The sequence below is a fragment of the Bombina bombina genome, chromosome 5 (assembly GCF_027579735.1).
Source record: "Bombina bombina isolate aBomBom1 chromosome 5, aBomBom1.pri, whole genome shotgun sequence".
In the NCBI taxonomy this organism is placed as follows: Eukaryota; Metazoa; Chordata; class Amphibia; order Anura; family Bombinatoridae; genus Bombina; species Bombina bombina.
Genome location: NC_069503.1, coordinates 913,336,392 through 913,355,923, shown reverse-complemented (window position 1 = coordinate 913,355,923; position 19,532 = coordinate 913,336,392). Strand labels below are relative to the sequence as shown.

The following is a 19,532-nucleotide window of genomic DNA, read 5'->3' as shown; positions in this document are numbered from 1 at the left end:
AGATTATCCTTACTCTGTTTCCGTTATTGAAAAATAGTCCCTTTTAGGATCCGTGTTAATCCTATGAAAAGGCTTAAACATTTTGTCCTCAGCAAACTGTTAAATCACCATTGCAACAGTTGCGTCTTATTCTAAGGAATTGTCCTTTGGGTATATTGTCTATCCAACGTTTCAAATGACAACTATGTGCTGGAATATAGTTATTAGCATCTACTGTTTTGAAATGATTCTTGGTACTTAATTCTCCCTGGTCTATGAAAATATCTAGATCCAGAAACGTTATCATTTGTTTACTCATAGAGTATGTGAATTTCAATTTTAAATCATTGCAATTCATGTCCTCAAAGAATGTTACTAAACTCTCTTCACTGCCTCGCCACACAATTAGAATATCATCTATGTATCTTTTGAACAGCACGAGGTTTGCACCCAGTCTATGCTCCAGGATAAAGTGATGTTCCCATTTACCCATAAACAAGTTAGCATAGCTCGGTGCAAACCTCGTGCCCATCGCGGTTCCTTGAACCTGTAAGTATAGATTATCATTAAATGCAAATACATTGTTGGTTAGAGTAAATCTAATGCATTCTAAAATGAATTGCTTATGCTTGTATTGGGTTATGTTTTCACTCTTAAGAAACCAATCTACTGCTGCGATGCCTTTATCATGTCTGATGCTAGTGTAGAGAGAACTGATATCACTAGTGGCTAATATGTAATCATCTTGCCATTCAAAATTTTGAAGTATATTTAAAACCTTTGTGGTGTCTTTAAGATAGGAAGGCAACTTTTGTACGTATCTCTGCAATTGTGTATCTATATATTGGGACAGGTTAGAGCATACAGAAGATATCCCTGATATTATTGGGCGTCCCGGTGGATCTATCAAACTCTTATGGATTTTCGGTAGGAAATAAAACCTCGCCATTTTGGTTAAATTTTTGGTGTATGAAATTGAATTATTTTGTGTTGATTAATCCTTCCTTCATCTTTAGCTCCCTTCAGGATGTTATATAACTTTGTATTCATATTTTTTATAGGGTTTAATTTCAATTTTTTTATATGTATCTATATCATTCAAGATGCGATTGGCTTCCGATACACATTTCGTTGTATCCATAATAACTATCCTACCGCCCTTATCGGCCCGTATTATCGTTTTATTTGCTGTTTTCTTTGCTATTTTTGACATACAGTATAATGTGGTATTGTTATAGCATTTAGATGTCCGGTCATATGTAAGTGAATCTCACAATTTTATTAACTTTTAGTTATTTTTTACAAGTGTATAGTATATTTTATGATAATTATTTTCATTTAATAAATAATATATTCTTTCTATACATAGCATTTTATTATTGTAGATACACCCACTTTTAACCATATCCCCCAGCTGTCAGCGCACGTATACAAACTTATCTTTCGTGTATATCTGTCTAACTATTTATCTGTTGTATGGGAGCAGATTAGTATATGTGCAGGGGTTAGATTTGCGCACCACTTTACATCTCTTTGTTTCCCACATAACTTTGTATGACTCTTTGTGTACTAATGCTGGTTGAATTTTAAGATATGCATGTATGTAGAGAATGTAGTATTATATCAATTCTACAATGTATAAGTAGATAACCATTTGACTAACATGAAAGTACTGCTCCCATACTTTACGTCAGTAGGAACTTGCTACAAGCACATAATTGTTGTTAGTTTATTGTAATCTAAATTGCTCCAGGCAAACAGAAGCTGAACAGGTGATTATAGATAAGAATGGAGAATTACTTGTTTATAGACTCTGGTATTTGATATTTTTCTGAAGTTTGAATTGGATTGAAGGAAGAATGCATTTACAACCCCAAACCAATTAGCAGGTAGCATCCAAAAAGATTTATAATATTGCAGTGACATAGTTTTCTTAATAATAATAATAATAATAATATTATGCTGGCTTTGTTCACGGAAGCCACCACTTATTGTTCTAAGGAACATGCCCATTTGAAAACAATGGTTGTAATAAAACCATAATAAAAGCTACCATTAAATGTTTAAAGGGACGCTGAACCCCAAAATTTTCTTTCGTGATTCAGATAGAGCATGCAATTTTAAGCAACTTTCTAATTTACTCCTATTATCAAATTCCCTTCATTCTCTTGGTATATTTATTTGAAAGGCAAGAATGTAAGTTTAGATGCGGGCCAATTTTTGGTGAACAACCTGGGTTGTCCTTGCTGATTGGATAGCACCATTAAACAAGTGTTGTCCAGTGGCTGAACCAAAAATTGGCTGGCTCCTTAGCTTAGATGTCTTCTTTTTCAAATAAAGATAGCAAGAGAACTAAGAAAATTTGATAATAGGAGTAAATTAAAAAGTTGCTTAAAATTGCATGCTCTATCTGAATCACGAAAGAAAAAAATTTGGGTTCAGTGTCCCTTTAAGCATAATAACATGACTATGGAATGTGCCTTTTTTACATCTGAAAATTGTGCTTATTTTAATACTCAACCATAGATTTCTATCATGCATTCAAGAGCTCTGTTGAAATGTGTTAACTCTTTCTTAAAAAAAATTAGGGCTGCAACTAACGATTATTTTCATAATTGATTATTTTTTCGATTAATCGACTAATCGGATAAAAAAAGAATCAATAATTGTTTCCTATATTTTAAATAAAATTCACATACTGAGTGTTACAAATATAAACTTCAGACTCAAACTTTACATTAAAGGGACAGTATACACCAATTTTCATATAACTGCATGTAATAGACACTACTATAAAGAATAAGATGCACAGATACTGATATAAAATCCAGTATAAAATGGTTTAAAAACTTAATTAGAAGCTGTCAGTTTGGCTCTGTTGAAAAGGTAGCTGGAAAGCCCACTGCAAGTTGCAAATAAGACACCCCCCTCCCCCTACTTTTGCATATGAAAAGACCCTTTACACAAACGGGAGCAAGCTAGAGAAGGTAGCTGACGGTATTCACATAAAACCTTGGGGCTTGGTTAGGAGTCTGAAAATCAGAGCAATGTTATTTAAAAAATAAGCAAAACTATACATTTATTTTTAAAAAAAACTTTATGGGCTATATAAATGGATCATCTACAAAACATTTATGCAAAGAAAATATGAGTGTATAATGTCCCTTTTAACACAACTGTTTGTCCAATTTTTAAGCAGCAGAGAACAGTTTTATAATTAAACAAAACAAAAACAAAACCTGTTTGAAAAAAAGGTAGAACTAGAAAGAGACTATCACTGTTAATAACATTCTGTTATTCACTTTTTCAGAAACTTTGCATTGAAATGCAAAAATCTCAGCATGTCCACATGCTTCTGGCTAAGGCTGGTTCTCTGTTTGCAGCTATATTTTCTGCAGCAGAGAAAAGGCACTAAGATGGTGTTGAGGTGCTTGAGATGTATAAGTAGGGTTTTGCCAATTTCACCAAAGTGTGATATTTATCTTTGTTAGCTCTTCACCAATGCAAAGGGGTTTTCACCTTGGCAAGGGGCCTCTCAATAAAGTAACCCTCAACTTCATTCTTACATAAAAAAATATCTTAAATATCTATATGCAATGGTAAATAACCAGCTATAATGTTAGGGGGAAATATCTAGTCCGCTCTAAAAATAACAGATATATACATATAGGTTGAATCTGGTACATATTATCACAATATATTAAAAATATAAAAAAAAACAATAAAAAACAAATCAAACGCGCTAAGGACTGTATATCAACAATCAATAACAGGACAAAGCCTTACACATTTATTTTTACAGTACATATAATCAGCAATAACAAGCAATATGCCAATGATTGTGCAAACAGATAATAGTGCACATCAATTTAAATAACTCCCATCAGTCTAGGGGCTAGGTGTAAATAACAAGCTCAGCACTATATTATGCAAAGCATAGTTCCAAATCACCTGATTTAATATAAACAATCCAAATGATGACTATTATATCTGGGTTGCACATAAGCCTGGGGAAGTTGTAAACGTATACTGTCCTGAAAAAGTGAAAAGAAGACGTCTGTACATGTCCTTTAGGTTAAGGACATAACCATAAAACACAATACCATATGCAGGAGTTCATTGGAGTGAAGCAACTGGTGTTGTGCACAGACCAACTAATTGCAATCCAACTAATCGATTATGAGATTCGTTGACAACTATTTTCATAATCGATTATTATCGATTATGACGATTAGTCGTTGCAGCTCTAAAAAAATTGTTAAAGCTGTTTATTTTTGGTTTTGAAAGTAGCAAAAAAAAACAAAACACTACTAGTCCAAGGGATAGAAGATTATTGGTTGTTAAGAAAGACCCCCACATCTCTATTGGCAGAAATTGACATACCCCTTGATCTTAAAAGGGAGATTAAAGACCTATTAGATTGTTTAGAAAAAATGCCTAAAACAGCTATTTGATTTGCAGAATTTGTAAATTAGAGAATTTGCTTTTTGGATTCCAGTGGAAACCATGAGATAAGTACAATTTTTGCACAAAAACAAGAGGTGTTTAATGTACATTTAAAAAAAACAAAAAACAAAAAAAAAGTATGTTTCTCCTGTTAAGTGTAGTCAGTCCACGGGTCATCCATTACTTATGGGATATTAACTCCTCCCTAACAGGAAGTGCAAGAGGATCACCCAAGCAGAGCTGCTATATAGCTCCTCCCCTCTACGTCACACCCAGTCATTCTCTTGCACCTAACTAATAGATAGGATGTTTGGTTATTAAATTTAGTTTTTTATTACTTCAATCAAAAGTTTGTTATTTTAAACAGCACCGGAGTGTGTTGTTTTTTCTCAGGCAGCATTAGAAGAAGAATCTACCTGAGTTTGTGTATGATCTTAGCGGACGTAACTAAGATCCATTTGCTGTTCTCGGCCATTCTGAGGAGCGAGGTAACTGCAGAACAGGGGACAGCGGGCAGGGTTCACCTGCAAAGAGGTATGTTGCAGTATATTATTTTCTAAGGAATGGAATTGACTGAGAAAATACTGCTAATACCGATATAATGTAAGTACAGCCTTAAATGCAGTAGTAGTAACTGGTATCAGGCTGTTATGTATGTATGTTGGCACCTAAGTATTTCTGGGGAATGGCACTTCACTAAGAAAATACTGTATACATATAACTCTAGCCTCTCTGCAGTGATAGCGACTAGCAACAGGCTTTTATTCTTATTCATACATTTAAAAACGTTTACTGACAGGTTAATCGTTTTTTTCTCTGAGGTACTTGGTGAAAATTTATGGGCATTATTTTCCACTTGGCTGTCGTTTATTTTGTATAAAATCAGTTGCTGAGCTTCCCCACTGCTGTATTAAGAGTGGGAGGGGCCTATTTTTGGCGCTTTTACTACGCATTAAAAATTCAGTCACAGTCTTCCTTATTCTCTCTGCATGATCCAGGACGTCTCTACAGAGCTCAGGGGTCTCCAAAACTAGTTTGAGGGAGGTAATCACTCACAGCAGACCTGTGAGACTGTGCTTTGACTGTGATAAAAAACGTATTTATCTGTCAATTGTTTTTTTGGTATTAAGGGGTTAATAATCCATTTGCTGATGGGTGCTATCCTTTGCTAAATTAATGCATTTTATATGAAAAATTGATTGCTATAACTAAACCGGTTCATTGTTATATCAAAGTGACAGTTTTTTTGTGTGCTTCTTAAAGGCACAGTAACGTTTTTTTATATTGCTTGTAAATTCAGTTGAAAAGTATTTTCCAAGCTTGCTAGTCTAATTGCTAGTTTGTTTAAACATGTCTGACACAGAGGAATCTCTTTGTGCAATATGTTCAAAGGCCAAGGTGGAGCCCAATAGAAATTTATGTACTAATTGCATTGATGCTACTTTAAATAAAAGCCAATCTGTACATGTTAAGCAACACTCACCAGACAACGAGGGGAAAGTTATGCCGACTAACTTGCCTCACGTGTCAGTACCTGCATCTCCCGCGCAGGAAGTGCGTAATATTGTAACGCCAAGTACATCAGGGCGGCCATTACAAATCACTTTACAAGACATGGCTAATGTTATGACTGAAGTTTTGTCTAAATTGCCAGAACTTAGGGGTAAACGAGACCACTCTGGGGTGAGAACAGAGTGCGCTGATAATGCTAGGGCCATGTCTGATACTGCGTCACAATTTGCAGAGCATGAAGACGGAGAGCTTCATTCTGTGGGTGACGGATCTGATCCAAATAAACTGGATTCAGACATTTCAAATTTTAAGTTTAAGCTGGAAAACCTCTGTGTATTACTAGGGGAGGTGTTAGCGGCTCTGAATGATTGTAACACAGTTGCAATCCCAGAGAAAATGTGTAGGTTGGATAAATATTTTGCGGTACCGACGAGTACTGACGTTTTTCCTATACCTAAGAGACTTACTGAAATTGTTACTAAGGAGTGGGATAGACCCGGTGTGCCTTTCTCACCCCCTCCTATATTCAGAAAAATGTTTCCAATAGACGCCACCACACGGGACTTATGGCAAACGGTCCCTAAGGTGGAGGGAGCAGTTTCTACTTTAGCTAAGCGTACCACTATCCCGGTGGAGGATAGCTGTGCCTTTTCAGATCCAATAGATAAAAAGTTAGAGGGTTACCTTAAGAAAATGTTTGTTCAACAAGGTTTTATATTGCAACCCCTTGCATGCATTGCGCCTGTCACGGCTGCGGCGGCATTTTGGTTTGAGTCTCTGGAAGAGACCCTTGACTCAGCTCCATTAGATGAGATTACACACAAGCTTAAAACCCTTAAGCTAGCTAATTCATTTATTTCTGATGCCGTAGTACACTTAACTAAACTTACGGCTAAGAATTCCGGATTCGCCATTCAGGCGCGCAGAGCGCTGTGGCTAAAATCCTGGTCAGCTGATGTGACATCTAAATTGCTTAACATACCTTTCAAGGGGCAGACATTATTCGGGCCCGGTTTGAAAGAAATTATCGCTGATATTACGGGAGGTAAAGGCCATGCCCTGCCTCAAGACAGAGCCAAACCAAAGGCTAGACAGTCTAATTTTCGTGCCTTTCGTACCTTCAAGGCAGGAGCAGCATCAACTTCCTCTTCTCCAAAACAGGAAGGAGCTGTTGCTCGCTACAGACAAGGCTGGAAACCTAACCATACTTGGAACAAGGGCAAGCAGGCCAGAAAACCTGCTGCTGCCCCTAAGACAGCATGAAGTGAGGGCCCCCGATCCGGAAACGGATCTGGTGGGGGGCAGACTCTCTCTCTTCGCCCAGGCTTGGGCAAGAGATGTCCAGGATCCCTGGGCGTTGGAGATCATATCTCAGGGATATCTTCTGGACTTCAAAGCTTCTCCTCCACAAGGGAGATTTCATCTTTCAAGGTTGTCAACAAACCAGATAAAGAAAGAGGCGTTTCTACGCTGTGTACAAGATCTTTTACTCATGGGAGTGATCCATCCAGTTCCGCGGTCGGAACACGGACAAGGGTTTTACTCAAATCTGTTTGTGGTTCCCAAGAAAGAAGGAACCTTCAGACCAATATTGGATTTAAAGATCCTAAACAAATTCCTAAGAGTTCCATCGTTCAAAATGGAAACTATTCGGACAATCTTGCCCATGATCCAAAGGGGTCAGTTCATGACCACAGTGGATTTAAAAGATGCCTACCTTCACATACCGATTCACAAGGATCATTACCGGTATCTAAGGTTTGCCTTCCTAGACAGGCATTACCAGTTTGTAGCTCTTCCCTTCGGGTTAGCTACGGCTCCAAGAATCTTTACAAAGGTTCTGGGCTCTCTTCTGGCGGTACTAAGACCGCGAGGAATATCGGTAGCTCCGTACCTAGACGACATTCTGATTCAAGCGTCAAGCTTCCAAATTGCCAAGTCTCATACAGAGTTAGTACTGGCATTTCTAAGGTCGCATGGGTGGAAAGTGAACGAAGAAAAGAGTTCTCTATTACCACTCACAAGAGTTCCCTTCTTGGGGACTCTTATAGATTCTGTAGAAATGAAAATTTACCTGACAGAGGACAGGTTAACAAAACTTCTAAATGCTTGCCGTGTCCTTCATTCCATTCAACACCCGTCAGTGGCTCAATGCATGGAGGTAATCGGCTTAATGGTAGCGGCAATGGACATAGTACCTTTTGCACGCCTGCATCTCAGACCACTGCAATTGTGCATGCTAAGTCAGTGGAATGGGGATTACTCAGATTTGTCCCCTATGCTGAATCTGGATCAAGAGACCAGAGATTCTCTTCTATGGTGGCTTTCTCGGCCACATCTGTCCAGGGGGATGCCCTTCAGCAGGCCAGACTGGGCAATTGTAACAACAGACGCCAGCCTTTTAGGTTGGGGCGCTGTCTGGAATTCCCTGAAGGCTCAGGGATCATGGACTCAGGAGGAGAGTCTCCTTCCAATAAACATTCTGGAATTGAGAGCAGTTCTCAATGCCCTTCTGACTTGGCCTCAGTTAGCAACTCTGAGGTTCATCAGGTTTCAGTCGGACAACATCACGACTGTGGCTTACATCAATCATCAGGGAGGGACAAGGAGTTCCCTAGCGATGATGGAAGTCTCAAAGATTATTCGCTGGGCAGAGTCTCACTCTTGCCACCTGTCAGCGATTCACATCCCAGGCGTAGAGAACTGGGAGGCGGATTTCCTAAGTCGCCAGACTTTTCATCCGGGGGAGTTGGAACTTCATCCGGAGGTCTTTGCCCAAATACTTCGACGTTGGGGCAAACCAGATCTGGATCTCATGGCGTCTCGCCAGAACGCCAAACTTCCTTGTTACGGATCCAGGTCCAGGGACCCGGGAGCGGCGCTGATAGATGCTCTGACAGCACCTTGGGTCTTCAACATGGCTTATGTGTTTCCACCCTTCCCGATGCTTCCTCGATTGATTGCCAGGATCAAACAGGAGAAAGCATCAGTGATTCTAATAGCGCCTGCGTGGCCACGCAGGACCTGGTATGCAGATCTAGTGGACATGTCATCCTGTCCACCTTGGTCATCCTTTTACACAAACGTCTGTCAGAAGTTCCAGACGTTCAGGCTTTTTGTCAGGCTTTGGCCAGGATTAAGCCTGTGTTTAAGACTGTTGCTCCACCGTGGAGCTTAAACTTAGTTCTTAACGTTTTGCAGGGTGTTCCCTTTGAACCCCTTCATTCCATTGATATCAAGCTGTTATCTTGGAAAGTTCTGTTTTTAATGGCTATTTCCTCGGCTCGTAGAGTCTCTGAGTTATCGGCCTTACATTGTGATTCTCCTTATCTGATTTTTCATTCAGACAAGGTAGTTCTGCGTACTAAACCTGGGTTCTTACCTAAGGTAGTCACTAACAAAAATATCAATCAAGAGATTGTTGTTCCATCATTGTGCCCTAACCCTTCTTCAAAGAAGGAACGACTTCTGCACAATCTAGACGTAGTCCGTGCCCTGAAATTTTATTTACAGGCAACTAAAGATTTTCGCCAAACTTCTTCCCTGTTTGTCGTTTATTCTGGACAGAGGAGAGGTCAAAAAGCTTCGGCTACCTCTCTCTCTTTTTGGCTTCGTAGTATAATACGTTTAGCCTATGAGACTGCTGGACAGCAGCCTCCTGAAAGAATTACAGCTCATTCTACGAGAGCTGTGGCTTCCACGTGGGCCTTTAAGAATGAGGCCTCTGTTGAACAGATTTGCAAGGCTGCAACTTGGTCTTCTCTTCATACTTTTTCCAAATTTTACAAATTTGACACTTTTGCTTCTTCTGAGGCTGTTTTTGGGAGAAAGGTTCTTCAGGCAGTGGTTCCTTCCGTGTAAAGATCCTGCCTGTCCCTCCCGTCATCCGTGTACTTTAGCTTTGGTATTGGTATCCCATAAGTAATGGATGACCCGTGGACTGACTACACTTAACAGGAGAAAACATAATTTATGCTTACCTGATAAATTCCTTTCTCCTGTAGTGTAGTCAGTCCACGGCCCGCCCTGTTTTTTTTATGGCAGGTCTAAATTTTAAATCATACTCCAGTCACCACTGCACCCTATAGTTTCTCCTTTCTCGTTTGGTTTTCGGTCGAATGACTGGGTGTGACGTAGAGGGGAGGAGCTATATAGCAGCTCTGCTTGGGTGATCCTCTTGCACTTCCTGTTAGGGAGGAGTTAATATCCCATAAGTAATGGATGACCCGTGGACTGACTACACTACAGGAGAAAGGAATTTATCAGGTAAGCATAAATTATGTTTTTTCAGCACGGAAGAATCAATTTTTAAAAAAAAATGAATTCCTATTAAAGGACCCTTAATAGAAGCAAATTTGAAAGTTGTTGAATATTGAATCAGGAAAGTTCAATTTTCACTTTAGTGTTCCTTTAAATGCTATCTATTAGATAAAGCCAATAAATAAAAAATACTTTGCTGTTCCATTCTTTTAGCCCTGCAACATGCTTCACAGTGATTGCTTAAAGTATTACATATGTCCCCAACTGACCTCAGGAATAGGTGTTTTCCTATTCAACTTGTGGTTAAAATTCAAAATGTTAATAAATTAACACTAAGCAGAACTAAATAACGTAGCATCAATAAAAAAAAACTAATATGTTTATAATGTTAATAGTTTATAACCCAGTTAAAATGACTTAAAGGTGCAAAGGAAAATGCTGTAATGTGTTAGATCATTTTATTATTTCAGAATTGCTTTCTATAACTAACCCTGCAAAGGAATTAAACACATAGTTAAAGTCAGTGTCAAAGCAGCAGTGTGCTACTGGGTTCTAGCTGAATGCATCAAGTGAGGCAATGACAAGCGGCATATGTGTGTAGCCAGCTAGTTTCCAGGAGTGCATTGAACTTACCCAGATATGATTTTCAAGGAAACCAAGAGAAGAAAGTACATTTGACAATATAATTAAAATTGCATCCTCTGTCTGAGCCATGAAGATTTGTTTTTTAAGTAGAACTTGTAAATCATGAATATTTTGTCTGACTAATATTATTCCTCTTATCTGGGTAAGGTCCACAGATTACTTACAGATTGCAGCTATTCTCCTTCTCATTGTTGGTCTTCTGTTGTCTATTCAGGTGTATTAGCACAAGAGACACACTTTGATAACTTGCTCGTTTATGGGAAATCATACATTGCGGCCTCTTATGTGAAGACGCTTGAATCTGCTGGAGCAAGAGTAATACCTATAAAGTAAGGGTTTTTTTGTTTGTTTTTTAATTATTATTATTATTACAAATTTAAAATGCTGGAACATCCAATGTTATCATGCATATAAACACTAATGAAGAAATCAGCGGTAGATGGAGTGTCCTAAAAGTTAGGTAACAAGCTTAAAGCAAGGAACTGCAGCGTAATATTCAGCGAGGTCTGGCGGACCTGATCCGCACTGTCGGATCAGGTCCGCCAGACTTTCTTAAATAGGGACCTTTGTCTCAATATTAACCTCTTGTAATAACATATAACTACGTATATAATCCACATATGTTTATAACTGGTTATTTATAGATAAATATATTATCTATTGTTTTTCAGAATCAATCTTCCTCAAGAAGAATATGAGAAACTCTTCAGTTACATCAATGGGTATGTAAGAGAAGAACAAATATTTTTATGTATTTGTGCTATTGAAATTTCAGTTTCATATGAATACTCTGTTTTTATTTCTGATATAAGTCTTCTGTAAGTGAACTGCTTTTCAGCAAAGTTATAATTTACCTTCAGTACATTTTGGTTTGTGTCAGCTTTGCAGAATAGTAAAGATAATGTTAATAAAGCAAATTCTGCACTTGATAAAAAAAACATTTTGACTCTTTAAATGCAAACATTTCCATCTCATCCACTTCATTTTCTTACTGGCTTAGTCCAGGGACACTGGAAACTGCTAGCTCAGACACACGCACGCACGCACGCACGCGCACACACACACAAAGAGACACACACACACAAAGAGACACACACACACACTGACAGATACACACACACACTGACAGATACACACACACACTCACAGATACACACACACACTCACAGATACACACACACACTGACAGATACACACACACACACACACACATACACACACAGATACACGCGCACACACACACTCACAGATACGCATAGATACACACACACTCACATACACACACAGATACACGCACACACACACTCACAGATACACATAGATACACACACAGATACACGCACACACACACACACTCACAGATACACACACACTCACAGATACACACATACACACACAGATACACACACACACTCACAGATACACATAGATACACACACTCACAGATACACACACACAGATATACACACACACACACAGATACACACACACACACACACACACACACTCACAGATACACGCACACACACACACAGATACACGCACACACACACACAGATACACGCACACACACACTCACAGATACACACAGATACACACACACACTCACAGATACACGCACACACACTCACAGATACACGCACACACACACTCACAGATACACATAGATACACACACACACAGATACACACACACACACACACACACAGATACACAAAGATACATACACACTTACTATTTGGGATGTAAATGCAAAACTAACATAATTTTAATCCTTGAACAGTCTTTTAAACGTTTTTAAGAAATCTGAAGCTGAGGTTTTCGGTGTGCCCTTACAAACACTTATAGGTTATAGGGAACTGAGTTACTATATTCTGTGTAGTAATAATTGAGTGCCCATGTAGAGCAGGTAAATTCCTCAGTCTACTTGGTTATATAAAATTCTGTTATAATTGTGTGAAGCTGAAACTTTCTAATCTGATAACTCTTTTCTAAGATTTTTTAAAGCTGCCTTTGGTTAAAGAATACAAATAAAACTGCTTAGTTTTAAAAATCCTGTCATATTCAAAGCATAAATACTTTCTCCAATTGTTTCAGGCATACTTAATAGAAATTGATCTAGGAAAAAAGTTTAAAATGATTTACATGTATTTGAAATAAAAGTGAGCTTTCTAGCAAATTGGAAATTGATAGGAATTCATGTAGCATACTGAAGTATTCAGTCTTAACTTCCACTGCTGTTTCAATGGTCTGACATCTTCCTCAAGCATTAAAAGATTTATTTCTCCAACATAGGTGTGTCCGGTCCACGGCGTCATCCTTACTTGTGGGATATTCTCTTCCCCAACAGGAAATGGCAAAGAGCCCAGCAAAGCTGGTCACATGATCCCTCCTAGGCTCCGCCTACCCCAGTCATTCTCTTTGCCGTTGTACAGGCAACATCTCCACGGAGATGGCTTAGAGTTTTTTAGTGTTTAACTGTAGTTTTTATTATTCAATCAAGAGTTTGTTATTTTAAAATAGTGCTGGTATGTACTATTTACTCTGAAACAGAAAAGAGATGAAGATTTCTGTTTGTAAGAGGAAAATGATTTTAGCAACCGTTACTAAAGGAGTTCCCTAGCGATGGAAGAAGTGACCAAAATCATTCTATGGGCGGAGTCTCACTCCTGCCACCTGTCCGCTATCCACATCCAGGAGTGGAAAATTGGGAAGCGGATTTTCTGAGTCGTCAGACATTGCATCCGGGGAGTGGGAACTCCATCCGGAAATCTTTGCCCAAGTCACTCAGCTGTGGGCATTCCAGACATGGATCTGATGGCCTCTCGTCAGAACTTCAAAGTTCCTTGCTACGGGTCCAGATCCAGGGATCCCAAGGCGGCTCTAGTGGATGCACTAGTAGCACCTTGGACCTTCAAACTAGCTTATGTGTTCCCGCCGTTTTCCTCTCATCCCCAGGCTGGTAGCCAGGATCAATCAGGAGAGGGCGTCGGTGATCTTGATAGCTCCTGCGTGGCCACGCAGGACTTGGTATGCAGATCTGGTGAATATGTCATCGGCTCCACCTTGGAAGCTACCTTTGAGACGAGACCTTCTTGTTCAGGGTCCGTTCGAACATCGAACCTGGTTTCACTCCAGCTGACTGCTTGGAGATTGAACGCTTGATCTTATCGAAGCGAGGTTCTCAGATTCTGTTATCGTACTCTTGTTCAGGCCAGAAAGCCTGTAACTAGAAAGATTTACCACAAAATTTGGAAAAAATATATCTGTGGGTGTGAATCTAAGGATTCCCTTGGGACAAGGTTAAGATTCCTAAGATTCTATCCTTCCTTCAAGAAGGATTGGAAAAAGGATTATCTGCAAGTTCCCTGAAGGGACAGAATTCTGCCTTGTCTGTGTTACTACACAAAAAACTGGCAGCTGTGCCAGATGTTCAAGCCTTTGTTCAGGCTCTGGTTAGAATCAAGCCTGTTTACAAACCTTTGACTCCTCCTTGGAGTCTCAATTTAGTTCTTTCAGTTCTTTCAGGGGTCCGTTTGAACCCTTACATTCCGTTGATATTAAGTTATTATCTTGGAAAGTTTTGTTTTTAGTTCAATTTCTTCTGCTAGAAGAGTTTCAGAATTATCTGCTCTGCAGTGTTCTCCTCCTTATCTGGTGTTCCATGCAGATAAGGTGGTTTTACGTACTAAACCTGGTTTTCTTCCAAAGTTGTTTCTAACAAAAACATTAACCAGGAGATTATCGTACTTCTCTGTGTCCGAAACCAGTTTCAAAGAAGGAACGTTTGTTGCACAATTGGATGTTGTTCGCGCTCTAAAATTCTATTTAGATGCTACAAAGGATTTTAGACAAACATCTTCCTTGTTTGTTGTTTATTCCGGTAAAAGGAGAGTCAAAAAGCAACTTCTACCTCTCTCTCTTTTTTGGATTAAAAGCATCATCAGATTGGCTTACGAGACTGCCGGACGGCAGCCTCCCGAAAGAATCACAGCTCATTCCACTAGGGCTGTGGCTTCCACATGGGCCTTCAAGAACGAGGCTTCTGTTGATCAGATATGTAGGCAGCGACTTGGTCTTCACTGCACACTTTTACCAAATTTTACAAGTTTGATACTTTTGCTTCTTCTGAGGCTATTTTTGGGAGAAAGGTTTTGCAAGCCGTGGTGCCTTCCATTTAGGTGACCTGATTTGCTCCCTCCCTTCATCCGTGTCCTAAAGCTTTGGTATTGGTTCCCACAAGTAAGGATGACGCCGTGGACCGGACACACCTATGTTGGAGAAAACAGAATTTATGTTTACCTGATAAATTACTTTCTCCAACGGTGTGTCCGGTCCACGGCCCGCCCTGGTTTTTTTTTAATCAGGTCTGATAATTTATTTTCTTTAACTACAGTCACCACGGTACCATATGGTTTCTCCTATGCAAATATTCCTCCTTAACGTCGGTCGAATGACTGGGGTAGGCGGAGCCTAGGAGGGATCATGTGACCAGCTTTGCTGGGCTCTTTGCCATTTCCTGTTGGGGAAGAGAATATCCCACAAGTAAGGATGACGCCGTGGACCGGACACACCGTTGGAGAAAGTAATTTATCAGGTAAACATAAATTCTGTTTCTCAAGGTTCCATCGTTCAAAATGGAAACTATTCGAACAATTCTTCCTTCCATCCAGGAAGGTCAATTCATGACCACGGTGGATTTAAAGGATGCGTATCTACATATTCCTATCCACAAGGAACATCATCGGTTCCTAAGGTTCGCATTCCTGGACAAGCATTACCAGTTCGTGGCACTTCCTTTCGGATTAGCCACTGCTCCAAGGATTTTCACAAAGGTACTAGGGTCCCTTCTAGCGGTACTAAGACCAAGGGGCATTGCAGTAGTACCTTACTTGGACGACATTCTGATTCAAGCGTCGTCCCTTCCTCAAGCAAAGGCTCACACGGACATAGTCCTGGCCTTTCTCAGATCTCACGGATGGAAAGTGAACGTAGAAAAGAGTTCTCTATCTCCGTCAACAAGGGTTCCCTTCTTGGGAACAATAATAGACTCTTTAGAAATGAGGATTTTTCTGACAGAGGCCAGAAAAACAAAACTTCTAAACTCTTGTCAAACACTTCATTCCGTTCCTCTTCCTTCCATAGCGCAGTGCATGGAAGTAATAGGTTTGATGGTAGCGGCAATGGACATAGTTCCTTTTGCGCGCATTCATCTAAGACCATTACAACTGTGCATGCTCAGTCAGTGGAATGGGGACTATACAGACTTGTCTCCGACGATTCAAGTAAATCAGAGGACCAGAGACTCACTCCGTTGGTGGCTGTCCCTGGACAACCTGTCACAAGGGATGACCTTCCACAGACCAGAGTGGGTCATTGTCACGACCGACGCCAGTCTGATGGGCTGGGGCGCGGTCTGGGGACTCCTGAAAGCTCAGGGTCTTTGGTCTCTGGAAGAATCTCTTCTACCGATAAATATTCTGGAACTGAGAGCGATATTCAATGCTCTCAAGGCTTGGCCTCAGCTAGCGAAAGCCAAGTTCATACGGTTTCAATCAGACAACATGACGACTGTCGCGTACATCAACCATCAGGGGGGAACAAGGAGTTCCCTGGCGATGGAAGAAGTAACCAAAATCATTCAATGGGCGGAGACTCACTCCTGCCACCTGTCTGCAATCCACATTCCAGGGGTGGAAAATTGGGAAGCGGATTTTCTGAGTCGTCAGACATTACATCCGGGGGAGTGGGAACTCCATCCGGAAATCTTTGCCCAAATTACTCAATTGTGGGGCATTCCAGACATGGATCTGATGGCCTCTCGTCAGAACTTCAAGGTTCCTTGCTACGGGTCCAGATCCAGGGATCCCAAGGCGACTCTAGTAGATGCACTAGTAGCACCTTGGACCTTCAAACTAGCTTATGTATTCCCGCCGTTTCCTCTCATCCCCAGGCTGGTAGCCAGGATCAATCAGGAGAGGGCGTCGGTGATCTTGATAGCTCCTGCGTGGCCACGCAGGACTTGGTATGCAGATCTGGTGAATATGTCATCGGCTCCACCATGGAAGCTACCTTTGAGACGAGACCTTCTTGTTCAAGGTCCGTTCGAACATCCGAATCTGGTCTCACTCCAGCTGACTGCTTGGAGATTGAACGCTTGATCTTATCAAAACGAGGGTTCTCAGATTCTGTTATTGATACTCTTGTTCAGGCCAGAAAGCCTGTAACTAGAAAAATTTACCACAAAATATGGAAAAAATATATCTGTTGGTGTGAATCTAAAGGATTCCCTTGGAACAAGGTAAAGATTCCTAAGATTCTATCCTTTCTTCAAGAAGGATTGGAGAAAGGATTATCGGCAAGTTCCTTGAAGGGACAGATTTCTGCCTTGTCTGTGTTACTTCACAAAAAGCTGGCAGCTGTGCCAGATGTTCAAGCCTTTGTTCAGGCTCTGGTTAGAATCAAGCCTGTTTACAAACCTTTGACTCCTCCTTGGAGTCTCAACTTAGTTCTTTCAGTTCTTCAGGGGGTTCCGTTTGAACCCTTGCATTCCGTTGATATTAAGTTATTATCTTGGAAAGTTTTGTTTTTGGTTGCAATTTCTTCCGCTAGAAGAGTTTCAGAATTATCTGCTCTGCAGTGTTCTCCTCCTTATCTGGTTTTCCATGCTGATAAGGTGGTTTTACGTACTAAACCTGGTTTTCTTCCGAAAGTTGTTTCTAACAAAAACATTAACCAGGAGATAGTCGTGCCTTCTTTGTGTCCGAATCCAGTTTCAAAGAAGGAACGTTTGTTGCACAATTTGGATGTTGTTCGCGCTCTAAAATTCTATTTAGATGCTACAAAGGATTTTAGACAAACATCTTCCTTGTTTGTTGTTTATTCTGGTAAAAGGAGAGGTCAAAAAGCAACTTCTACCTCTCTCTCTTTTTGGATTAAAAGCATCATCAGATTGGCTTATGAGACTGCCGGACGGCAGCCTCCTGAAAGAATCACAGCTCATTCCACTAGGGCTGTGGCTTCCACATGGGCCTTCAAGAACGAGGCTTCTGTTGATCAGATATGTAGGGCAGCGACTTGGTCTTCACTGCACACTTTTACCAAATTTTACAAGTTTGATACTTTTGCTTCTTCTGAGGCTATTTTTGGGAGAAAGGTTTTGCAAGCCGTGGTGCCTTCCATTTAGGTGACCTGATTTGCTCCCTCCCTTCATCCGTGTCCTAAAGCTTTGGTATTGGTTCCCACAAGTAAGGATGACGCCGTGGACCGGACACACCTATGTTGGAGAAAACAGAATTTATGTTTACCTGATAAATTACTTTCTCCAACGGTGTGTCCGGTCCACGGCCCGCCCTGGTTTTTTAATCAGGTCTGATAATTTATTTTCTTTAACTACAGTCACCACGGTATCATATGGTTTCTCCTATGCAAATATTCCTCCTTTACGTCGGTCGAATGACTGGGGTAGGCGGAGCCTAGGAGGGATCATGTGACCAGCTTTGCTGGGCTCTTTGCCATTTCCTGTTGGGGAAGAGAATATCCCACAAGTAAGGATGACGCCGTGGACCGGACACACCGTTGGAGAAAGTAATTTATCAGGTAAACATAAATTCTGTTTTTGCTCAGGAACTTGTGCTTTTTAAAAAGTCCAGCTTCTGTTGTGCTTCTGTTGTTTAAATACTGTGTTAGATTAAAGAATAAAAGAAAAAGTGCATAGAATATTCCCTTTCCCTTTATCAAAGTTTTGATTTTTCAGTGTTGAGCGGTGACAATAAAATCGAAGTTGGCGTTGCGGGAAGCACAAATTAGGCTAATTAGTAGGAAGGCGAAGTGGAACCCTCATCTCCCAAATAGGTGCATGAAATGTCAATTCCCTGATCCTTCCTTGGTTCATTACTTTTTTGACTGCCCTTTGGTTGGAAGGTTTTGGGGATATTTGAAATATTGGCTTACAATTACCCTGTGTATTGACATCTCATTTAATCCCACCAATATATATTTGTTTACATGGACTAAAATTGACAGCAAAAAACAGCCTTTACTGACACTATGTACACTACTCGCAAGACATTGCATCCTCACCCTATGGTGCTCCCGTTTGGCCTCCTCAATGACACAATTTAAGAGATTCCTATTTAAGCACCTGTTTATTGAGAGACAGGATGTCTGTTGGGACACTAAGCGCAGGCTACAGCCTTTCCTGAGGAAGTGGAGGTGTCTTATAGAGAAACTACCCTTAAGTCAGCAAAAACAAATTCTTAAACCTTTTGCACACCATGAGATAATATTAGAGGGGATTCTGTGTGGAGACTGGGCAGCTCTAACTCTTGAGGAATCCTCCCAGAATAGAGTTGATGGCTCTGAAATGATCCTGATTGAATCATTCTTTTAATTAAGCCTATCTCCCCCCCACCTTCTCTCCCAGCCCCCTCTCCCCCTCCTTTTTTTTTTTCTTTCTTTTTTTTTCTTTTCATATATACACATATACATATACACCCACTCAGCTACCAGGCTTGACTCATGAGGAGCACTTGTGGTTTTATTACTCAGATATCAAGGTAACTAATAATTGTTAGATATGTTAGAACAGTTAATTTGTTTTATAGGTTTTAAAAAAAAGAAAAACGTTATTGAGGGATACGTGCAAACAAACGTTTGAAAACTAAGGTTTTCTCTATGTGTATAACGAA

General features: G+C 40.2%; 1 protein-coding gene across 1 annotated transcript in view; it reads left to right on the top strand.

Moving 5' to 3' along the window:
• The window catches only part of GGH (gamma-glutamyl hydrolase), a 122,470-nt gene that overhangs the window by 25,386 nt on the left and 77,552 nt on the right, over positions 1–19,532 (top strand). Inside the window, exons 2-3 of the mRNA XM_053715071.1 lie at positions 11,057–11,171; positions 11,514–11,564. Coding sequence (XP_053571046.1) covers positions 11,057–11,171; positions 11,514–11,564 — 166 coding nt within the window. The remainder of the gene's footprint in view (positions 1–11,056; positions 11,172–11,513; positions 11,565–19,532) is intronic.